Source organism: Armigeres subalbatus, chromosome 2 (assembly GCF_024139115.2).
Source record: "Armigeres subalbatus isolate Guangzhou_Male chromosome 2, GZ_Asu_2, whole genome shotgun sequence".
Taxonomy (NCBI): Eukaryota; Metazoa; Arthropoda; class Insecta; order Diptera; family Culicidae; genus Armigeres; species Armigeres subalbatus.
The window spans coordinates 228310903-228334918 of record NC_085140.1 but is presented as its reverse complement, the minus strand read 5'-3'; the positions used below and the strand labels follow the sequence as shown (position 1 = coordinate 228334918).

Below are 24016 nucleotides of genomic sequence, written 5' to 3'. Positions count from 1 at the left end.
CATTTTGACCAACATTATAACCACAGACAAACAGACGTAACAGTTGAAACATTTTTCAGAAAAATCTATCGCCCAACTCCTCTACCACACTCTTGCGAGCATGTTGCTCGAAACAATGTTTCGTATGACATTGTCACCAGAAGGCGCTGGAGTGAAATGTCAAACTCGAAGGAATACGACGCTAGCGCCTCTAGTTGTGAAACGCGCAATCGATCAAATTCAAATTGGTCGATGGAAATTTCTCTAGTGTTACGTCTGTTTGTCTGTGTTATAACATTGATTATAACTTTCGCCACCAGGTAGCACCAGTATTTAAAATGTAAATGTACTAATTGTATCCCACCGCCATCTGGTGCTGAAAATTAATAATGCCACCCAGTGGTGTTTTTTACGTAACGCTCCCACCCCCTCCAAAGAATCAGATACAGTGGATACAGGAAAATGGTGGTGTTTAAGAAAAAACTCAAAGGTGCAGCCCAATCGGGTTGTACGCAAAGGTGACGTATGACTACGTAGCTATACCACAGAGAACAGACATGGAGGCTCGAACAAATTTTCTTGCAAAACATGTGTAAACAAACACACCGAACCTCAACGCCACCGACGTCGACATTGCAACTCACAATCTCATTTTGACAACACGATGGCGCTGGTATGCTCTTGCATGCATAACGACACTAGCGCACAGTGGCATTTTCTGATGACGCTAGCGCTGATTATGCACGGGATAACGTCGACATTCCAAAGTTATTCAAAATGAACAGTAAAAAGTTATCACAACATAGCGAGTTCAGCTTCAACGTCTGTTCTCTGTGGCTATACGAAATGGAGGGTATTTTTCATCATAATTTGTGTAAATTTATTAGCATTGTGCAAACTGCTCGGAGGTCAACCGAATCAAGAAACTGAAGGTAGCTCCCAGTTGGATGAACCAGCCGTGGAAAAGGAACGACTCATCGGCCGCATCGCTACTGAAGGTACTATCTTTCAGTGGATATCATCAGAATCCTAGAAGACATTATGCTCACAAATGTCCGGACGAAAGGAAAAAAATACGCAGAATCGGAGGTGGCGCGAAACAAAACACAAATATATTAATTTGCAACGTTCGACTTCCGCCCGCGATGGAAGCGTAGATGCATCGTTTTCTATAGCGCTGGTGGCAACGTGAGCAGGACTTCAAGAATAAATTACAAACAGTCCTTTTCAGGACTTAAACTATTTATCCAAGAAGAGGTTTTGACCGCTAGGAAAATTGTTTACCCAGACAAACAGACTGTTCGGCTGTTTAAACGACAATGACGATTTTGGAAAGATTTGTTGTTCTTAATAATGCGCCATTCGAAAAACTAAGGCAGCTAAACGACATTTTTCACTAAGGTGGCGTCTTCATCGATTTGGCCGTCGTCGACGGAAAGTGAAATTTTCTGCCAAGATTCTTTGGTTTTGTTTCGTTAGTCATTAGAAATGATATCGATTTTTTTCGGGTTACCATCGTTTGGCGACGACAGAAAGTTGCCCTTTGGTAGCACAACACGCATCAACGCCTACTATGCAGGACAACGTCTGCCGGGTCAACTAGTTTGGAATAAATTTTCAGCATCGCCACTGCATCGCACGGGATCGAAACAGACGTCATTTTTGTAATCAACTCTTTCTTCACATAAAATGCTGGTTTGTTGAGGTTGAATGACGACCAACAACGCAGACTTCCACCACCAATTCGATGATTTTCCTTTGAAAATACTATCAGAGCGCCTTCGTGCTGCTGTGTTCGCTCCGCTGCGTCGGCTCTGCGTAAAATCTTATTTAACCGCTCTCTGCGAAATCCCTATCAAAATGGCTCGCGCGCGCTAGAAAGCAGCTTTCTTGTATTCAATAAATTAAGCCCGTTAGCTCCACCCCTTTGTGGTCTGGTATAGGTGTAAATATAATGTGCACTCATAACGATTAATGAAGGGGCGGGGCTAATGAAATTACTTCATTAGATATAAGAAAGCTGGTTATCGACGCGCGTGAGCCATTTTGATCGGGACTCCGCAGACAACGGACCGTTCGGAGGATGACAAATTTTAAGAATCTTATGAAATTTTCTCGCAAGATTCTGAATTTTGTTATGAGATGTTGTTTATCTAAGATGCGTATTGTTGCGAGGAATGACAACAGAAATTTGACTCAAGACGAAGTTTCTCCATACTACAAAACATTATCTTTCGGCATCTGTCTGTCCGAGCGACGTTCACCGATGGGTGGTTGCTGTAGAAAGTTTCCACTGAGGTGGCGTCTTCATTGATTTTATACAAAAGGCACCATTTTATACAAAAGAAGGTTGATCCGAAATAAACTTTCTTCAAAGTGCAAAACTCAATCGTAAATAGCAAATTTGATGGCGCGTCGGAGGAGATGATGTAGTGAATTTTAATGGATGGAATCACTAACAGCAACCAAACTACCACGCCAAACCCGATGCCACCGAAACAGTCTTTTTTCGCAATTAACTCTTTCTTTTCATAAAATGTTGGTCCTGAGAAGAATCAATTTTTTTCCCAATGTTCCTTTCCAACTAACTGACACCACAATTTGTAATAAATTTTCAGCATCGGCACTGGCGGTGCGGGATCGCCACCAGGAACTAATAACCGGGACGTGATTGTCCCGAAGAACCGATTAAAAATTCATGCAACCCCAGATGAGCTCACGAGACCAGCACCGCCAGAGGCGCTAGTGTATTTTACTCACTTTTCGGTAAATTTATTTGAAAGTGTTTTGGTAAGTGTAGACTTTTTTGCTGTGAGTTTTGACAGAACTTTAACCTCAATCCAAAATACGTTTTATTTACGTTTTTTTCTGTTTTCTGTCCATCAACATATTCCATCAATTTCTTTTGCCTTCAAATTGTGTGGCAGTTTTAGTTTTTAAATGTTTAGATTTTAAATAGCAAACATTTCTCAGTAGACAGTTGCTGCGTATTTCAACACGAGAAAGCGTGTAGCGGCGGGTGAGTTAAGTGCGATTACTCGGAACAAGAATGCCACCGCTGGTGAATCTGGTTCCGCTGGAACTCCGGATAGGAAGATGACCCCAGTTTTCCAGTCTATCAAAAGGATCGGCGTCGTCAAAGTTGATGTAAAGAGCAACCAAAATTAGATGGGAAACAGCGAGCGAGGCGTGCAAACCCCGACAATGCAAGCCTCCAGACTAGCAATGAAGCGCAAGCAACTAATTTTTGACGAATCCCAAAGCAAGCTGAGCAGGAGCTCATGATTAGAAAATGGCCCTTCACGTCCCGAAAGCACTTGGATTTGCTTCCATGTTAAAGGAAGGCGCTCGTGTAAGTATAAATTGCTGGATCCGAAGGTGGATTCGAGTCCAAATTGGTTATTTTTTCCGGACGGATGGCGATGACTCACGTGAGTGTTTTTTCCCGTAGGCTTATTCAGGCCGAGAGGAGCAGTATACCGGAACATATTCGCCTGTAAGGTGCGCTCGGAATGAACAAAATGATCATCAATCACATCGAGAAGCAGTTCGTCACTTCCTATGCGGGCACCATCAGGGATGTCGAACATCCGGCAGCCAAACTGATGATCCAGGTCAGCCAGATGCAGGAAGCCCAAATGGGAGATGTTTTCCATCTTCGTGGTGGTTTTTGCGGGCGTTGCTGGAGGCCGCTTAAGAGCTGCTTCGATTGGGAGTGATGATATTACCGAAGGGTATGAGAGAGCCCTGGATCTGGCTTTGGAAGCTCTGCCAAGTCTGGTTACAGTGCAAAGATGACGACCGTTTCGCCAAACACATGACGAAACACGGGCGCATATTTGGTTTCATTCGTCAGGTTGATGACTACATTCTGGAGGAACCGAGTTTCGCCGTGCGTTTGGACTACCGTCCCGATTACGCCAGAACGTTGGTGTGCGTGCGGAACGTGTCATCCCATTCGGTGTTGCGACGCAGCAGGGCCTACATCCACCTGGCAGACGGTCACATGAAGATGCTGATTGAAAGCGAGATGCGCCTTCATTGGGGTACGGTTTCAAAGTTTTGCTTCGACAGTTGCCTGCTTTCGGAGCTGGATAGAAGCTACGGACTGATATTGGTTGGACTGGCGGACTCAAAGACAGAAATATTGGAACTTTACCACCTGCAAGTGACCGTGTTAAGTCATTTCGTGAAAGAGCAGTTAATTTTGAAGAAACCAACGATTCATTGTCCGCCGTTGAATCAGTATCCGGTACCGATGTTGATCAAACAGTTGTAGAAGCACGACTTTTCAACGAAATCTAAATTTGATGGCGCGAAGCAACTGCTGGATCAGTTGGCTAAATTCAAGGAAGAGGCCTTGAATAAGGGGAACTATATTGAATATTTAAATGTACTGAACCAGATAGAGGACTTTGATATTCAAATGGAATATACTAAGTACAAAATCGATGAAGCTAGACTAGTGCCCGGTATTTCAGAGAAGTATTATCGTTTGTCGGTATGTAAAAACAAGCGTACTATTTTTACAATACAATTTTTTTTAATTTTTATATGCTTTTATATTCGATTTGTAGATCGATCAATTTCAAACGGCACCCACCCTTTTGAATGATGACTGCACGGTAAGGATGATCATTCCCAGCGAGTTCGAACCCCGTAGCTTTCTAGAAACTATCCATGAGATCAATCCAGATTACATGTTGATTCATGTAAACACCATTCTTGAACCGTCTCCAACCTGCACGATTGTGTTTGAATGCAGTCGGCTCTTATTTCAGCTGGAATACTATGTCCTATCTTTGGTGAAGGAAATTGACTTTGAAAAAACATTGTTCCCCTAAGCCACCGATGGAAAAGAAGATCATATACGAGAGGTGAGTTTTGTTACAAAATGTTCGAACTCAAATGATGCAATACAGTGCGTTTTACAGTTTTCAATGGTTCAACAAATATGTCGCAACAAATCACGAGCAGCTGTCTGCTGTGCGAAATATCGTGAATCGGACTTCGTTCCCTGCTCCGTACATATTATTTGGACCACCCGGTACCAAAAAACTTCAACTATCGTAGAGGCAGTTTTACAAATTTGGAAACTACAACCCAAAGCCAACGTTCTCGTACCGGCAGCTTCAAATTCCGCCTGTGATAAATTCACCACGCGTCTGCTGGAATTCATTCCCGCCACCGATGTGTTCCGTTTCGTATCCTTCGTATCGATTTTGCTGATAACGGAACAACACCTTCGTTCTCAAAGAGCAGTGGATGTTTTGAGGAAGGTGGTGAGTATCGTCGCGGCCCCGACTACGAATATCCGGAAGGCGGTGCATCATACGAGGAAAATTCATCGTACGGCTATGGTGGAAGTGGAAGACCGTTCCGCGGCCGTGGAGGATTCCGCGGACGTGGTGGTTTCCGTGGCGGTTTTTATCGTGATGGTCCACCGCACCACGGGGACAATGATGAATGGCGTCGATCAGGAGTCGATGGCAAATATGATTCACGCCGTCGTTCGTGAACCAGAAATCAATAGATCTATCTCGCTCCCGTTCACCGAAGCGACGCAGTCCGGCTGATTCTGATTCGTCTTCTTGTATGAATGGCATGTTATCGAATGCAAGAACGTTACCAGAAGTGGCACGGAAATCTACCACAGTCTGGTAAGGGCGCTGATTTTGAACACTATTCCCCGCCAAGTTGCACCTAACGGACGGAGACCACGAAATAGTGGACAGCCTGATGAAGGACGAGGAAGGTAAACACCACCTTCGTATTACTCAGCGACTACGCCTCGATCAACCCAAGTTGGAAGATCTGCAGAAGCGCATATCGACGTCATCGTCGCACGCAATCTTCCTCGGCCTGCTGGGATCGACGTCATCGGTAGCATCGTCGGATGATGCCAGCGTTCAGACGCGTCCACTGCGTAATCTCGTGTCCTACCTGAAGCAGAAAGAAGCGGCCGGCGTTATATCCTTACTCAATAAAGAAACGGAAGCAACCGATGTGCTCTACTCATTCCCGCCATGCGATTTTTCGACAGAATTGTTGAAACGAACATGTCACAACCTCACCGAGGAGGGACTGAAGGAAGACCATCTAGTAATCGTGGTGGTCCGAGGAGGAACAATCCTCTGAAGTGCCTTCTTTCTGGTATTGCAGAAACTAGTCCATATTGGCACAGCATACAACATGGCTGGTCTAAAAATTTGTTTGTAAATCAAAAGTTTGTTCTTAAGACAAAGTTTTGACTTTCTGTTTATAAGTGGATCACTTAATATATTTCTTACATTTGGCTTGAAGGCCTTCAATGCGATTTTTAAAAGTTAAAGTTAATTTAAGATCTAGCAGAAGTCCTAAATATTTAGAATTCGAATAGTTTACCTGCAGTGAGCGATCTGATAAATAATTTTGGATCAGTTTAATACCTAGTTGGTTGGTTGTTTGCTCATTGTTTGTTGGTTGCTTCATTGTTTGTTGGTTGATTGATTGGTTATTTAGTTGATTGCTACAATTGCTTGATTGGTTGGTTGGTTGATTGTTGGTTGGTAGAATGATTAATTGGTTGGTTGCTGCTTGATTTGTTAGTTGGTAGAACTGTTGAATGGTTGGTTGCTTGATTGGTTGGTTATTTGGTTGATTGGTTGTTTGACTGGTTGATTGATTGGTTGGTCGGTTGGTTAGTTGATTAGTTGTTTTGTTGGTTGCTCGTATGGCTGATTGTTTGGTTGATTGGTAGCTTGCTGGAATGGTTGATTAGTTAATTATTCAGTTGATTGATTGCTTGATTGGTTGGTTGATTAGTTGATTGCTTGATTAGTTGGTTGGTTGATTGTTGGTCGGTTTGCTTGATGGGTTGATTAGTTGTTTTGTTGATTGCTTGATTGGTAGATTAGTTGGTTGGTTGCTTGATTTGTTAATTGGTAGAATGATTGATTGATTGGTTGGTTGCTGCTGTCGTATTCCTGAATACTACAGCTGCTTGTTTTGTTAGTTGGTAGAACTGTTGAATGGTTGATAGTTGGTTGGTTGCTTGACTGGTTGATTGATTGTTGGTCGGCTGGTTAATTGATTAGTTGTTTTGTTATTTGGTTGATTGGTTGGTTATTTGATTGATATAGGTTGCTTGACTGGTTGGTTAATTGATTACTTGATTAGTTGGTCGGCTGGTTAGTTGATTAGTTGTTTTGTTGGTTGCTTGGATGGCTAATTGGTTGGTTGCTTGATTGATTGATTAGTTGGTTGGTTGCTTGATTAGTAGCATGCTTGAATGGATGGTCGTCGTTTGATTGATTAGTAATTTGGTTTATGGGTTGCTGCTTGATTTTTTACGTTTGTAGAATGGTTGGTTGCTTAATTGGTTGATTCGCTGGTTGGTTGCTTGATTGCTTGGTTGATTGGTAGCTTGCATTAATTGTTGGTTGGTTGCTTAACTGTTTGATTGGTTGCTTGCTTGAATGGTTAGTTGATTAATTGTTTTGTTGGTTGCTTGGTTGATTGGTTAATAAGTTGATTGGTTGCTTGCTTGAATGGTTGGTTGTTTGATTAGTTAGTTGATTGATTCGTTGGTTATTTGGTTAGTTGGTTGTTGCTTGATTTGTTAGTTGGAAGAATGGTTGATTGGTTGGTTTCTTTTTTGTTTATTGATTACTTGATTGGTTGGTAATTTGGTTGATTGGTTGGTCGGCTCGTTAGTTCATATGTTGTTTTGATGGTTGCTCGAATGGTTGATTAGTTGGTTGGTTGAATGATTGTTTGGTTGATTGGTAGCTTGCTTGAATGGTGGGTTGCTTGATTGCTTGGTTGATTGGTAGTTTGCTTGAATGGTTGGTTATTTGATTGATTGCTGCTTGATTTGTTAGATGGTAGAATAATGGATTGGTTGGTTGATTGCTTGCTTGATTGGTTTGTCGGCTGGTTAGTTGACATGTTGTTTTGTTGGTTGCTTGGTTGGTTGATTAGTTGATTCGTTGCTTGATTGATTGTTAACTTACTTGAATGGGTGATTGCTAGATTAGTTGGTTGATTATTTGGTTGATGGGTTGCTTTAACCGTTTGATTGAATGGTTGGTCGGCTGGTTGGTTGATTGGTTGTTTTGTTGGTTTCTTGATTGGTTGATTAGTTGATTGATTGATTGATTAGTTGATTGGTTAGTTGTTGCTTGATTTGTTAGTAGGTAGAATTGTTGATTAGTTAGTTCCTTGATAGTTGGTTGGTTGCTTAATTGGTTGTTTGGTTGGTTAATTGTTTGTTGGTTGATTGATTGGTTATTTAGTTGATTGGTTGCTTGATTGATTGTTGGTTAGTAGAATGATTATTTGGTTGGTTGCTGCTTGATTTGTTAGTTGGTAGAACTGTTGAATGGTTGGTTGCTTGATTGGTTGGTTATTTGGTTGATTGGTTGTTTGACTGGTTGATTGATTGGTTGGTCGGCTGGTTAGTTGATTAGTTGTTTTGTTGGTTGCTTGAATGGCTGATTAGTTGGTTGCTTGATTAGTTGATTGTTGGCTTGCTTGATTGGTTGGCTGCTGGAATCGTTGACTAGTTGATTATTCAGTTGATTGCGTGCTTGATTGGTTGATTGATTAGTTGATTGGTTGATTAGTTGGTTAGTTGATTATTGGTCGGTTGCTTGATGGGTTGATTAGTTGATTTGTTGATGACTTGATTGGTAGATTAGTTGGTTGGTTGCTTGATTTGTTAGTTGGTAGAATTGTTGAATGGTTTATAGTTGGCTGGTTGCTTTATTGTTGTTTGGTTGACTGGTTGATTGATTGTTGGTCGGCTGGTTAGTTGATTAGTTGTTTTGTTGGTTTCTTGGTTGATTGGTTATTAAGTTGATTGCTAGGTTGCTTGATTGATTAGTTATTTGGTTGATGGGTTGGTTGGTTGCTGCTTGATTTGTTAGTTGGTAGAATGTTTGATTGGATGGTTGCTTCATTGTTGGTTGATTGATTGATTGGTTGGTAATTTGGTTGATTGGTTGCTTGACTGGTTGATTGTTTGGTTGCTTGATTGGCTGGTCGGCTGGTTAGTTGATATGTTGTTTTGTTCGTTGCTTCAATGGTTGCTTGGTTGGTTGATAAGTTGATTCGTTGCTTGATTGATTGGTAGCTTGCTTGAATGGCTGATTGCTGGATTAGCCAATCAAGCAACCAATCAACTAAATAACCAACCAAGCAACCAACAAACAATGAAGCAACCAACCAACCAATTAAGCAACCAGCCAACTATCAAGGAACCAACTAATCAACAGTTCTACCAACTAACAAATCAAGCATAACCTACCAACCAATCAATCAATCAACTAATCAACCAAACAAGAAACCAAAAAAAACAAATAATCAATCAATTGATTGTTGGTTGGTTGCCAATCCAACCAACCAATCAGGTTATTTGATTGATTGGTTGCTTGCCTGGTTGATTGATTGGTTGGTCGGCTGGTTAGTTGATACTGTTTTGTTCAACCGTCTAAGACGAGTTTAGGACTCTCCATTTAATTCCACCAATTATTTTGATATCTTTGCAGATACGTATTTCGACCACAACTATGTGGTCGTATTCAGTGTCTCGTACTTGACTCGACTGTTGCTTGCTTGATTAGTTCGTAGGTTGGATAATTGATTGGTTGATTGGTAGATTGCTTGATTGGTTGGTTGATTGATTGGTTAGTTATTTGGTTGATCGGTTGCTGCTTGATTTGTTAGTTGGTAGAATGGTTGATTGGTTGATTGGTTGCTTGACTGGTTGATTAATTAGTTGCTTGATTGGTTGGTCGGCTGGTTAGTTCATATGTTGTTTTGTTGGTTGCTTCAATGTTTGCTTGGTTGATGATTAGTTGGTTGCTTGATTGCTTGGTTGATTGGTAGCTTGCCTGAATGGCTGACTGCTGGATTAGTTGATTGGTTGCTTAATTGGTTGGTTATTTGGTTGATTGTTTGCTTTACTGGTTGATTGAATGGTTGGTCGGCTGGTTAGTTGTTTTGTTGGTTGTTTGAATGGTTGATTGGTTGGTTGCTTATTTGGTTGATTAGCTTGTTGGTTGATTGGTTGATTAGTTAGTTGGTTGATTGGTAGCTTGCTTAATTGGTTGGTTGCTGGATTAGATGATTGATTGGTGGCTGGTTACTTATTTGGTTGATTGGTTGCTTTACTTGATTGATTGGTTGTGGTTATTTAGTTGATTGGTTGCTTGATTGGTTGGTCGTTTCGTTAATTGGTAAGTTGTTTAGTTGATTGGTTAATTAGTTGGTTGGTTGCTTGATTGGTTGGTTGGTTGCTTGATTGCTTGGTTGATTGCTGCTTGATTTGTTAGTTGGTAGTATGGTTGATTGGTTGGTTGCTTAACAGGTTGATTGATTGGTTAGTAAGCTGGTTAGTTGATTAGTTGTTATGTTGGCTGCTTGGTTGATTGATTAATAAGTTGATTGCTAGATTGGTTGGTTAGTTGATTGGTTGGTTATTTCGTTGATTGGTTGTTTGATTGGTTGCTTGATTGGTTGATTAGCTGGTTGGTTGCTTGATTGCTTGGTTGATTGGTAGCTTGCTTGAATTGTTGGTTAATGGTTGCTTGATTGTTGGTTGGTTGCTTTACTGGTTGATTGGTTAGTCAGCTGGTTAGTTGATTAGTTGTTTGGTTGGTTGCTTGGTTGATTGGTTAATAAGTTGATTGGTAGCTTGCTTGAATGGTTAGTTGATTGATTGGTTAGTTATTTGGTTGATGGGTTGGTTGGTTGCTGCTTGATTTGTTAGTCGGTATAATGGTTGATTGGTTGGTTGCTTCATTGTTGGTTGATTGATTGATTGGTTGGTAATTTGGTTGCTTGGTTGATTGGCTCGTCGGCTGGTTAGTTGATATGTTGTTTTGTGGGTTGCTTGGTTGGTTGATTAGTTGAGTCGTTGCTTGATTGATTGGTAGCTTGCTTGAATGGCTGATTGCTGGATTATCCAATCAAGCAACCAATCAACTAAATAACCAACCAAGCAACCAACAAGCAATGAAGCAACCAGCCAACTATCAACGAACCAACTAATCAACAGTTCTACCAACTAACAAATCAAGCAACAACCAACCAATGAATCAATCAACTAATCAACCAATCAAGAAACCAAAAAACAACTAATCAACCAATCAGCCGACCAACCATTCAATCAAACGGTAAAGCAACCCATCAACCAATTAAGCTACCAACCAACTAATCCAGCTATCAGCCATTCAAGCAAGCTACCAATCAATCAAGCAACGAATCAACTAATCAACCAACCAAGCAACCAACAAAACAACATATCAACTAACCAGCCGACCAGCCAATCAACCAGTAAAGCAACCAATCAATCAAATTACCAAACAATCAATCAATCAACCAACAATGAAGCAACCAACCAATCAATCATTCTACCAACTAACAAATCAAGCAGCAACCAACCAACCCTGTCCAGCAGATTTCCTGCAGCGCTACGACGTCGAAGTTGCGGGGATGTAATTCATCGTAGATTATCCTGTCGCAACCTGCGAAGCCTAGCGACTTGCAGTTCCATGTTCCAAGCTTCCAATCGTGATCCTTTATTCTTCGCCTAGGTCGTTGCCGATTGTATCGAGTCGTATTATCTTCTATGTCGTTCGTAATAGTTGTTTTTAAAGGCGGCTTATTGAGCCTGCGCAAAACTCGGAGGGCCGTCGTGTCAGGGCTGTTTAGCGTCCCACCTAACACCAGGACTTGGGCTTGTGCGCTTTGAGCGGCACACGGTCGCTTTGGCGGAGCCTACTTGCGGATACACGCAGCTTTTTATAGAGGTTAAACAGGATCTACTATCAAACCCCACCACATCCTAGGCAGACGCCACAACTCGCAGATGGCCTGGGGAGGGATCGTCAAGCCCTTGGACAAAGTCCCTGCTGCCCCCGACCAACCAACCCATCAACCAAATAACTAACCAATCAATCAACTAACCAATCAATCAACTAACCAATCAATCAACTAACCAATCAAGCAATCTAGCAATCAACTTATTAACCAATCAACCAAGCAACCAACAAAACAACCAATCAACTAACCAACAAGCAACCAACCAATCAACCAGTCAACCAACCAACCAACAATGAAGTAACCAACCAACAATCAAGCAACCAACCAATCAACCATACTACCAACTAACAAATCAAGCAGCAACCAACCAATCAAGTAAGCTACCAATCCACCAAGCAATCAAACAACTAACCAACCAACTAACTAATCAACCACCAAGCAACCAACAAAACAACATGTCAACTATCCAGCCGACCAACCAATCAAGCAACCAATGAATCAACTAGTCAAGCAACCAGTCAACCAAATTAATAACCAATCAAGCAATCAACCAACCAATCAACCATTCTACCAACTAACGAATCAAGCATCAATCAATCAAATAATCAACCTTTAAAGCAAGCTACCAATCATCCAAGCAATCATTCAACCAATCAAGCAACCAACAAAACAACATATGAACTAACGAGCCGACCAAACAATCCATCAACCAGTCAAGCAACCAATCAACCAAATTACCAACCAATCAAGGAATCAATAAAAAAAAGCAACCAACCAATCAACCATTCTTCCAACTAACAAATCGAGCAGCAACCAACTAACCGAATAACCAACGAATCAATCAACTAACTAATCAAACAACCAACCATTTAAGCAAGCTACCAATCAACTTATTAACCAATCAACCAAGCAGCCAACAAAACAACTAATCAACTAACCAGCCGACTAACCAATCAAGCAACCAACCAATCAACCAGTCAAGCAACCAACCAACAATCAAGCAACCAACAATTCAAGCAAGCTACCAATCAACCAAGCAATCAAACAACCAACCAGCTAATCAACCAATCAAGCAACCAACCAATCACCAATCAAGCAACCAATCAACCAAATAACCAATCCAGCAATCAACTTACCAAGCAGCCAACAAAACAACTAATTTACTAACCAATCAATCAACCTGTCAAGCAACCAACCAATCAACCATACTACCAACTAACAAATCAAGCAGCAATCAACCAAATAATCAACCAAGCAATCAAGCAACCAACCAACTAATTAAGCAACCAACCAACCAACCAATCAAGCAACCAAACAACCAATCAAGCAACCAATCAACTAAACAACTTATCAATTAACGAGACGACCAACCAATCAACTAAATAACCACAACCAATCAATCAAGTAAAGCAACCAATCAACCAAATAAGTAACCAACCATCAATCAATTAACTAATCCAGCAACCAACCAATCAAGCAAGATACCAATCAAACAACAAACTAATCAACCAATCAATTAACAAGCTAATCAACCAAATAAAGCAACCAACCAATCAACCATTCAAGTATCCAACAAAACAACTAATCAACTAACCAGCCGACTAACCAATCAAGCAACCAACCAATCAACCAGTCAAGCAACCAACCAACAATTCAAGCAAGCTACTAATCAACCAAGCAATCAAACAACCAACCAGCTAATCAACCAATCAAGCAACCAACCAATCACCAATCAAACAACCAATCAACTAAATAACCAACCAATCCAGCAATTAACTTACCAAGCAGCCAACAAAACAACTAATCAACTAACCAGCCTACTAACCAATCAATCAACCTGTCAAGCAACCAACCAATCAATCATACCATACTACCAACTAACAAATCAAGCAGCAGCCAACCAAATAATCAACCGACCAATCAAGTAACCAACCAGTCAAACAAGCTACCATCTACCAAGCAATCAAGCAACCAACCAACAAATCAACCTGTCAAGCAACCAACCAATCAACCATACTACCAACTAACAAATCAAGCAGCAATCAACCAAATAATCAACCAAGCAATCAAGCAACCAACCAACTAATTGAGCAACCAACCAACCAATCAAGCAACCAACCAACTAATTAACCAATCAACTAAACAACTTATCAATTAAGTTGACGACCAACCAATCAAGCAACCAATCAACTAAATAACCACAACCAATCAATCAAGTAAAGCAACCAATCAACCAAATAAGTAACCAACCATCAATCAATTAACTAATCCAGCAACCAACCAATCAAGCAAGCTACCAATCAAACAACAAACTAATCAACCAAATCAACAAAACAAGCTAATCAACCAAATAAGCAACCAACCAATCAACCATTCAAGCATCCAACAAAACAACTAATCAACTAATCAGCCGACCAACCAATCAATCAATCAGTCAAGCAACCAATCAACCAAATAACTTACCAGGATCTCGGAAGGATTCCCTGGATAAGCCAGGAAGGATAGATAGGCAAAATAGGAAATATTCCGCGCAGAATCTCTGAAGGATTCCCTGCAGAATCTCGGAAGGATGGACTGCAGAATCTCCGCAGGATTTCCTCCCGAATCTCGGAAGGATTTTTAGCAGAATCTCCAGACGGATTTGCTGCGTGATTCCGAAATAATTCGCTGCGGGACTCCAGAAGGATTCCCTTCGGATTTCGAAAATAATTCCCGAAAGCATTCTCTTCGGAATCCCGAAAAGAAATTGAAAATTATAAAGAAATAAGTCAGTTCAATTCTATAGACCAATTCAGATGGATTTCTACTTAAATATGAATATTTATATGTTCATTCATACCTAGTACACTTTAGTTCGAACAATGTGGATTACGGGATAGTGATTCCGCTTGTCATGCCAAAACTTGAACGCGGTGCAAAAAAATAATTCACGGACAGCTGAACAGTGTCTTTCTTTCGAGAAGCTTCTTGTAACATATGTAGGATTTAGTTTACTTCTTTCTATAATTATTGTGTGATTCGATACATCAAACTGCGTGGGCGATAACCGCAGACGAAGCTGTACTCTAGGATTTCTCTGTTTGTATTTGGTATCTCCAGTCTCCGTCTGTTGCTACTATTATGAATTCTATAACACTCCAAGCTATTCCAGATCGTCGTTCATTTCTTGCAATCTGGCCCTCTCGCTATCGCTTCCGCCCTGTCCGCCGCCTTACTGACGCATACGATTGATCAGTAGTGTGAACACTTGGGATGGCAAGGTCTGTTGGAGGACTTGGAGAAGCTGTGCCGGTTGGCCGCAGCCGATCACTGCGTTAGCCAGATGCTCGACACCGTTCTCGATGTCACCGGAAGAGATGAGGGCCTCGCCCGTCTGAATTTCCTGGAGGAAAAATCTTGCACTTCTTCATGGTCTGCCATGTTGGGCATCGTCGTCCGTGGCCCTCCAGCAGCCGAAACAGCCTTCGTCGCTTTCCTCCTCTCTCGCAGCTTCTTTTGAAGTCCGGATCTTTGCGGCGCTTGTGATCGAAGTAGATGCAGTAGCTCAGGAACAGCGTTCCGGCCACGCCGGCTGCAATCCCGATGGTAGTTTTAGTAATCTCCATCTCAACGATTCCGGACCCGAGCTTCACGGTGGCACTAGCACGTTAATTCCGAACGAGAGAGAGGTCGAAAAGCGAAGAAATTTTCCTGCTTTTGTCCACGAAATGAACTTCTGACCTCCTCCCGCGCAGCTTCTTTTTGAAGTCCGGATCTTTGCGGCGCTTGTGATTGAAGTAGATGCAGTAGCCCAGGAACAGCGTTCCGGCCACGTCGGCTGCAATCCCGATAGTAGTTTTACTAATCTCCATCTCAACGATTCCGGACCCGAGTTTCACGGTGGCACTAGCAGGAACTAAGAACCATCAAGTTCATCTCACTTTATAATGAATTATTGGCAGTGGCTGATTTTCTACCCGCCGCTGTCACATCCAGGCGCTATAGTATATGCGCAAAATAGCCAGCAAGAGTTAAACGCCAGAAATTTGTATGGCGAAAGTCATCTAACGCGGGTTTTCTCAAAATAAGAAACTTTTCATGAAAAACTATTTGGTACCGATTATGTAGGAAGGTGTCCGCTACCATGCATACCAAATATTTTTTTGATGACAGTGCTTAATTTTGAGAAATCGAACCTTAGATGCTTTTCGCCATACTGATTTCAGAAAGTTAACTCCTAGTGTGCCGCTGTAATTACGCTCAAAGCAGGCGATTCATTTTAACAGAACTTATTTATGATCAGAGCAGACAAAAAAACAAAAACAAAACATCGATGCTGTCAGTTATGCGTGCACGGAAAAATAATCATGCGGAAAATGATGACTGACAGCATCTGGTTAGTGTCTTTTCAGTTGTATACCTAGGACTCCTACACACCGATTGAAACTTGAACGCAACACGGGAAAATCCCGAGTGTCTGGTCCCGGTTATTAGTTCCTGTCGCCACAGTGCTATTTTTATGGTCAACCTTTTCTTCATATGAAATTCTGGTTCGTTGAGGTTGAATGATCTGCAGCAACACATCGAGGACCACCACCAATGCGATTGATTTCCTTTGAAAATGTTATTAGCGCCTCCGTGATGCTGTGTTCGCTCCGCTGCGATCGCTTTGATGCGTTTGCTCTGCGTGAAACCTTGTTCAAACTGAGGATTAGATCCAAATCCGCAAGTGATTGATTTTTGATGTCTGTGCTAGTGATGCATGAACGTGATTGATTAGTTTACCTATTTCTAAACTTTTCATCAATTATCGATAATAAATAGTTGTAAATCAGTATTTACAAATAAATACAAAGAAGCGTTGACTCATCCTTGATCGAATGGTCCAAAAAAAAAATGAAAATCCATCGAGAAACGGCTTAGATATTAAAATTTAAAGTCTATCATATTTTCGTGACGGTCCCCGATTTTCGCAATCGTAAAGTGTACCCCAATATAGAAAACACAGACGTAGTCCTACGTCAAAAGTACACGTATGTTTTGGCAAAAAACCATTCGAAAATACTTATACTCTTCATTATGCTACCTAATGAATGATCCCATATCAAAAAGCTAATAACATTCATAAACTAATGAAAAGTATAAGTTTCGGAATGTATGTGACTAATGCGATGTATAAGTTTTTTTCTTATACATATATACGCCTGCTTTGGCAAAAAACAACATTAAATTTTTTACGTGTGCTGATAAGGAATGAAGTATGAGGTGAAAAGATTATCTCCTGCTTAGACAGTTTGCACTGTGATGAAATTTCGAGTTTACTACCATTGAAAAAACGCCATTATTCTAAACGAATCGCCTGCTTTGAGCGTAATGAATTATTGGCAGTGGCTGATTTTCTACTCGCCGCAGCCACATCCAGGCGCTATACTGCCGTGAATCGCATATTTGTCCCATATGAATAGGAAACCCAGCAAAGATGGGACAGATATGCGATTCACGGCAGTATAGTATATGCGCAAAATAGCCAGCATGAGTTAACCGCCAGAAATTTGTATGGCGAAAGACATCTAACGCTGGTTTTCTCAAAATTAGGAACTTTTCATGAAAAACTATTTGGTACCGGTTATGAGGGATGGTGTCCGCTACTACGCCTACCAAATATTTTTTCGATTAAAGTGCTTAATTTTGAGAAATCGAACCTTAGATGCCTTTCGCCATACTGATTTCAGAAAGTTAACTCCTAGTGTGCCGCTGTAAGCACGCTCAAAGCAGTCGATTCATTATAGCGGCACACTAGGAGTTAACTTTCTGAAATCAGTATGGCGAAAGGCATCTAAGGTTCGATTTCTCAAAATTAAGCCCCTTCATCGAAAAAATATTTGGTAGGCGTAATAGCGGACACCTTCCTACATAACCGGCACCAAATAGTTTTTCATGAAAAGATCCTAATGAATTATTGGCAGTGGCTGGTTTTCTACCCGCCGCTGTCACATCCAGGCGCTATAGTATATGCGCAAAATAGCCAGCAAGAGTTAACCGCCAGAAATTTGTATGGCGAAAGTCATCTAACGCGAGTTTTCTCAAAATAAGAAACTTTTCATGAAAAACTATTTGGTACCGATTATGTAGGAAGGTGTCCGCTACCATGCCTACCAAATATTTTTTTGATGAAAATGCTTAATTTTGAGAAATCGAACCTTAGATGCCTTTCGCCATAGTGATTTCAGAAAGTTAACTCCTAGTGTGCCGCTGTAAGCACGCTCAAAGCAGGCGATTCATTTAGAGAAAACCCGCGTTAGATGTCTTTCGCCATACAAATTTCTGGCGGTTAACTCATGCTGGCTTTTTGCGCATATACGATAGCGCATGGATGTGGAAGCAGCGAGTAGAAAATCAGCCACTGCCAATAATGGTGCTACGCCGACAATATTTGATACTAGAAAGCCGATCCATTAATGATCAATGAATCGCCTGCTTTGAGCGTGCTTACAGCGGCACACTAGGAGTTAACTTTTGGAAATTAGTATGGCGAAAAGCATCTAATGTTTAATATCTCGAAAATGAGCACTTTAATCGAAAAAATATTTGGTAGGCGTAGTAGCGGACACCTTCCTACATAACTGGTACCGAATAGTTTTTCGTTGGAAGTTACAACTGTTGAGAAAACCCGCGTTAGATGCCTTTCGCCATACAAACTTCGGATGGTTAACTCATGCTGGCTATTTTTCACATATACGTTAGCGCCTGGTGCTGGCAGCGGCTGGTGGGAAACCAGCCACTGTATTTGATTCTGATAACTTTCGCCACCAGGTAGCACCAGTATTTAAAATGTAAATGTACTAATTGTATCCCACCGCCATCTGGTGCTGAAAATTAATAATGCCAAACGCGAAAAACGCCACCCCCACACGGTTAAACTCATCTACCCAAAATGAAGTTCAAACAACTCAAAACAACTCAACTCAAGGTGAATACAAATAGGGTTAGCAGTATGCCAATTTCATGGTTCAGCCATCTTGGATTTTTATATGGGGCAGCCACTGAGTTTGTTTGATCACCCGTGAACAATGTATGTCAAAATGTCAAAACGTTTAATGCAAGAAATGGCGTTTATTTATATTTATTGTAGTAAAATCGAAATTTCATCACTATAAAACTATCAGTGCAATAATCAGATAATCTTTTCATCTCACTATTCGCAATCACTACTTTTTTCTAAAACACCCTAATTTTCTATAAATTTACGAAATATCTGATTTTTCCATTTTCGATTTCCAGCTTCCATTCGGAAGAGCTCATGGTGAAAATTATGAAACTTTCATAACATAGAGTAGCAGTAGCAGGTTTAGCAAAACAGACACGCCGGTATCGCCACGTGTCGCCACTAAGTGACTAGTACCACAGAGAACAGACATGGAGGCTCGAACAAATTTTCTTGCAAAACATGTGTAAACAAACACACCGAACCTCAACGCCACCGACGTCGACATTGCAACTCACAATCTCATTTTGACAACACGATGGCGCTGGTATGCTCTTGCATGCATAACGACACTAGCGCACAGTGGCATTTTCTGATGACGCTAGCGCTGATTATGCACGGGATAACGTCGACATTCCAAAGTTATTCAAAATGAACAGTAAAAAGTTATCACAACATAGCGAGTTCAGCTTCAACGTCTGTTCTCTGTGCTAGTACCGTAAACATGTTGCACGAACAGTCTGTCTCGGTCCCTCATTATGAATGATAAATTAATTAAAATTGATAAATAATCAACGTTCAACTAAAAACATACATACATATTACAGTTTAAATAGAATATATCCTATATGCACGTAAAAAAATAACCTTGGCAAAAAAACCATTCGAAAATAATTATAATCTTCATTATGCCACCTAATGAATGATCCCATATCAAAAGGCAGTTAAGTTAATGAAAAGTATAAGTTTCGGAATATATGTGACTAATGCGATGTATAAGTTTTTTCTTATACATATCATTAAGGGCCTGCTTAGGCAAAAAAGTATATTCCGTGTATAGTAGAAAATCGAAAATTTGTTTTCAATAAAATGAAAATATCTGCAGTTATCAGACGTCGCAACTCATTTCTGATTAGTGCGCATGATAGTACATCCATGCGTGCATGATGCGCACTACTAATGAAATATTTCAAATTGTCGCGACTCGCGTCGCAGCGCGAGTGCACAATCGCGCGGTCCGGTTTGGTGGCGGCCCGACTATAAGAAATCTTAATAATATATAACATTAATTTTTTTTACGTGACTGGCTTGACTGACCAAACCACGTTCCTGAAAGTTTGAAAAAGGATTGTGAGCTGATTCCCACAGTCCGTTGTTCATTTGGTCAAAGTAGTTCTTCCGGCATAATCACTGACAACTTTCAAAAACTCACCCCGATCATAGCAATCCTATGCGGCAAAAAAGTTGGTTTTCAAATAAATTTTCTAGCTAGAAGTTCTAGAATGTTGAGAACATCGTTAAGCGTTCCGTAACTGTGGGGGAAGTGTACCAAGCAGTTTAAAATTGCCTTGCCGGCTGAAATGAAAAAGCATTACCCAGCACCCATCAGCCGTCCTTACCACAGGATAACGTAAAACTGAATAAACAAATAAAGTTATCTTATCAAAAAGGTTCATACTTTTAAACAAATTTTTTTTCACATATATTTGATAAATTTAGAACTACTTACCATCATTTCAACAAAAATACAAAAACAAACGGTTGCTATGAAAGCCGATTGCATCTGTAATAACATTGATGAAGATAACTTTCGCCACCAGGTGGCAGCAGCATTTAAAATGTAAATGTACTAATTGTATCCCATCGCCATCTGGTGCTGAAAATATAATGCCACCCACTGGTTCACTGGTAACGCGAAAAACTTTGTTTGAAGAGCTCCCACCCTCGTACACGGTTAGATGACTTTACCCATTAATGGGTACTATTACATTTTCAAGAAAATGGGTGAATTTTTCACGGTTGGAATAATATCAACAATAACATACCCATTAATGGGTAAAGTCATCTAACCGTGTAACAAAGAATCAGATACAGCGCTGCCGTATCCAGGCGCTAACGTGGCAGATACAGCGCTGCCGTATCCAGGCGCTAACGTGAATGAATCGCCTGCTTTGAGCGTGCTTACAGCGGCACACTAGGAGTTAACTTTCTGAAATCAGTATGGCGAAAGGCATCTAAGGTTCGATTTCTCAAAATTAAGCACCTTCATCGAAAAAATATTTGGTAGGCGCAGTAGCGGACACTGTAGGGTCTAATAGTAATCTGGTTTGATCATAGTAGCCTAAAGCAAGGGAAAGCAGAAGGGAGGGAGTTAGTCTCTGTGAATAAAAGAGCACGGTCGCAAATAAAGAGTGGTTGTGAAAGTACTTCTTGTTTCTGTGATTGGCTGGTGAAATCCCGAAGTCCCAAACCCTACAATGAATCGCCTGCTTTGAGCGTGCTTACAGCGGCACACTAGGAGTTAACTTTCTGAAATCAGTATGGCGAAAGGCATCTAAGGTTCGATTTCTCAAAATGAATTATTGGCAGTAGCTGATTTTCTACCCGCCGCAGCCACATCCAGGCACTATAGTATATGCACAAAATAGCCAGCAAGAGTTAACCGCCAGAAATTTGTATGGCGAAAGACATCTAACGCTGGTTTTCTCAAAATTAAGAACTTTTCATGAAAAACTATTTGGTACCGGTTATGAGGTATGGTGTCCGCTACTACGCCTACTAATTATTTTTTCGATTAAAGCGCTTAATTTTGAGAAATCGAACATTAGATGCCTTTCGCCATACTGATTTCAGAAAGTTAACTCCTAGTGTGCCGCTGTAAGCACGCTCAAAGCAGTCGATTCATTAAGCACTTTCATCAAAAAAATATTTGGTAGGCATGGTAGCGGACACCTTCCTACATAATCGGTACCAAATAGTTTTTCATGCAAAGTTTCTTATTTTGAGAAAACCCGCGTTAGATGACTTTCGCCATACAAATTTCTGGCGGTTAACTCTTGCTGGCTATTTTGCGCATATACTATAGCGCCTGGATGTGATAGCGGCGGGTAGAAAATCAGCCACTGCCAATATCCCATTGGCGACGAGGATTAAAGGTAAAAAAAAAAGAAGAGGTTGTAGTAGTGAAGCTTTGTTGATTAAATTTAGTATTTCTAATATTGAAAGTGATCAATGTAGTATCGAATGAAGTGAAAAAAAAAGTATACGAAAATTTGCATACAATATACCTACGAGTTTGGAGAAAAAATGGGTTGTCAGGGTGATCAATTATTGGTCGCCGTAGTCGAACTTGCGTTTCGTGAAGCATGAAAAAAAAAGAAGTATTCGATCTGATGACGGATTGCAAAGTATTGCAATATTTGTTTGCACCAAAATCGAAACCGTGTGCTAGAATCGAACGATGGGTATTACGTTTACAATCCTTCGATTATCAAGTGATACATATTCCAGGACCGCAGAATATTGCAGATTGTCTTTCTCGTCTATCAAATATACAATCACAAGCTTTTGATCCAGAGGAGGAATTGATAATAAGAGAAATAGCAAAAATGGCGGGTTCATCGGTAGCATTGAAGTGGGATGAAATTAAAGATGAAAGTGAGGAAGACGAAGAAATATCCGAAGTAATACACCTGCTGAAAACTGGAGAAGAGCAGAGTATGCCTTTGGTTTTCAAAGTAATTATAAACGAATTGTCTATTATCGATACCGTTCTATTGAGAATAGACCGAATTGTCATACCACGGAGTCTACGAAACCGTATATTACAAATTGGCCATGAAGGTCATCCGGGCGTAAGGATGATGAAAAGCCATTTGAGAACAAATGTTTGGTGGCCGAAAATGGACTACGATATAGAAAAATTCGTTAAACAATGCAAAGGTTGCACTTTAGTATCCACGCCGAATCCACCAGAACCAATGATAAGGCGAGAACTTCCGACTCAACCGTGGGTCGATGTCGCAGTGGACTTTCTGGGTCCGCTTCCTGAGGGTCAATATTTACTGGTTGTTGTTGATTATTATAGTCGCTTTATGGAAGTCTCAGAAATGAAGGAAATAACTGCTTCGGACACTATAAGGGAGTTGGCAACAATTTTTGGTCGGTATGGTCTTCCAAACACAATGAGAGCAGATAACGGTCCACAGTTCAATGAAAAATGTGAAGAATTCCGCGAATTTTGCGAAGATAGCGGTATTATACTCATTAATACGATACCATACTGGCCTGCAATGAATGGAGAGGTTGAACGGCAGAACAGATCGCTTCTTAAGAGGCTTAGAATTGCACAGGAACTTGGAAAGGAATGGAGAACAGAGCTACGAAAATATCTTCTAACGTATCATTCCACTAGCCACAGCACTACTGGAAAATCACCTGCTGAGCTTATGTTCGGGCGCAAGATTAGGTGCAAGTTACCCGTAATTCCACCAATGATATTAGAAGATGGCGAAATACGCGATCGCGACAGAATTTTGAAGGAAAAGGGCAAAGTATATGCAGATAACAGAAGAAAAGCTAGGGAGAGTGACATCGATGTAGGCGACCACGTTCTGGCGAAAAGAATGAAGAAGAACAACAAGCTGGAGGCAGACTTCTCCCCAGAAGAATTCGAAGTAATAAGAAAAGTAGGCGGGGACACAACAATTCGATCGCGTGAATCTGGGAAAGAATATCGCAGAGTGGTAACTCATTTGAAAAAGATTCTGCCACCTGACCCAACCGATACATCAAGAAATACGGATTGTAAGAATCAAAGAGAGAAACGTGTGAGAACCGAACCAGTGAAGTACAAGGATTATATACCACATTAATATAATAAAAGCTAGGGGGGATTGTAGGGTCTAATAGTAATCTGGTTTGATCATAGTAGCCTAAAGCAAGGGAAAGCAGAAGGGAGGGCAGTTAGTCTCTGTGAATAAAAGAGCACGGTCGCAAATAAAGAGTGGTTGTGAAAGTACTTCTTGTTTCTGTGATTGGCTGGTGAAATCCCGAAGTCCCAAACCCTACAGACACCTTTCTACATAACCGGTACCAAATAGTTTTTCATGAAAAGTTCCTAATTTTGAGAAAACCCGCATTAGATGTCTTTCGCCATACAAATTTCTGGCGGATAACTCCTGCTGGCTATTTTACGCATATACTATAGCGCCTGGATGTGGTAGCGGCGAGTAGAAAATCAGCCACTGCCAATAATTCATTATT

The 24016-nt window shown here is 40.9% G+C and overlaps 2 protein-coding genes and 1 pseudogene across 3 annotated transcripts in view; 1 reads left to right on the top strand and 2 right to left on the bottom strand.

Moving 5' to 3' along the window:
* The window catches only part of LOC134215985 (nucleoside diphosphate kinase 7), a 76489-nt gene extending 55936 nt beyond the window's left edge, over window positions 1-20553 (bottom strand). Inside the window, exon 1 of one of the 2 annotated variants that reach the window (XM_062695032.1) lies at window positions 20481-20553. In XM_062695032.1, the coding sequence (XP_062551016.1) occupies window positions 20481-20546 (66 nt within the window). In that variant the 5' untranslated portion in view covers window positions 20547-20553. Of the gene's footprint in view, window positions 1-20183; window positions 20208-20480 lie in introns of those variants that run through there. The other variant, XM_062695034.1, reaches the window with a different exon arrangement.
* Window positions 14646-15846, bottom strand: LOC134215982 (mitochondrial import receptor subunit TOM20 homolog; annotated as a pseudogene).
* Window positions 20554-22653: 2100 nt separating the features above from the next.
* LOC134209601 (uncharacterized protein K02A2.6-like) lies at window positions 22654-23625 on the top strand. The gene has a single exon (XM_062685598.1). The coding sequence runs from the start codon at window positions 22654-22656 to the stop codon at window positions 23623-23625; it is 972 nt and encodes a 323-aa protein (XP_062541582.1).
* The last annotated feature ends 391 nt before the right edge of the window (window positions 23626-24016 follow it).

Excerpts from the sequence above, each read along its gene's own strand:
- LOC134209601 (XM_062685598.1), top strand. The coding sequence starts at position 22,654 with ATGGACTACGATATAGAAAAATTCGTTAAACAATGCAAAGGTTGCACT.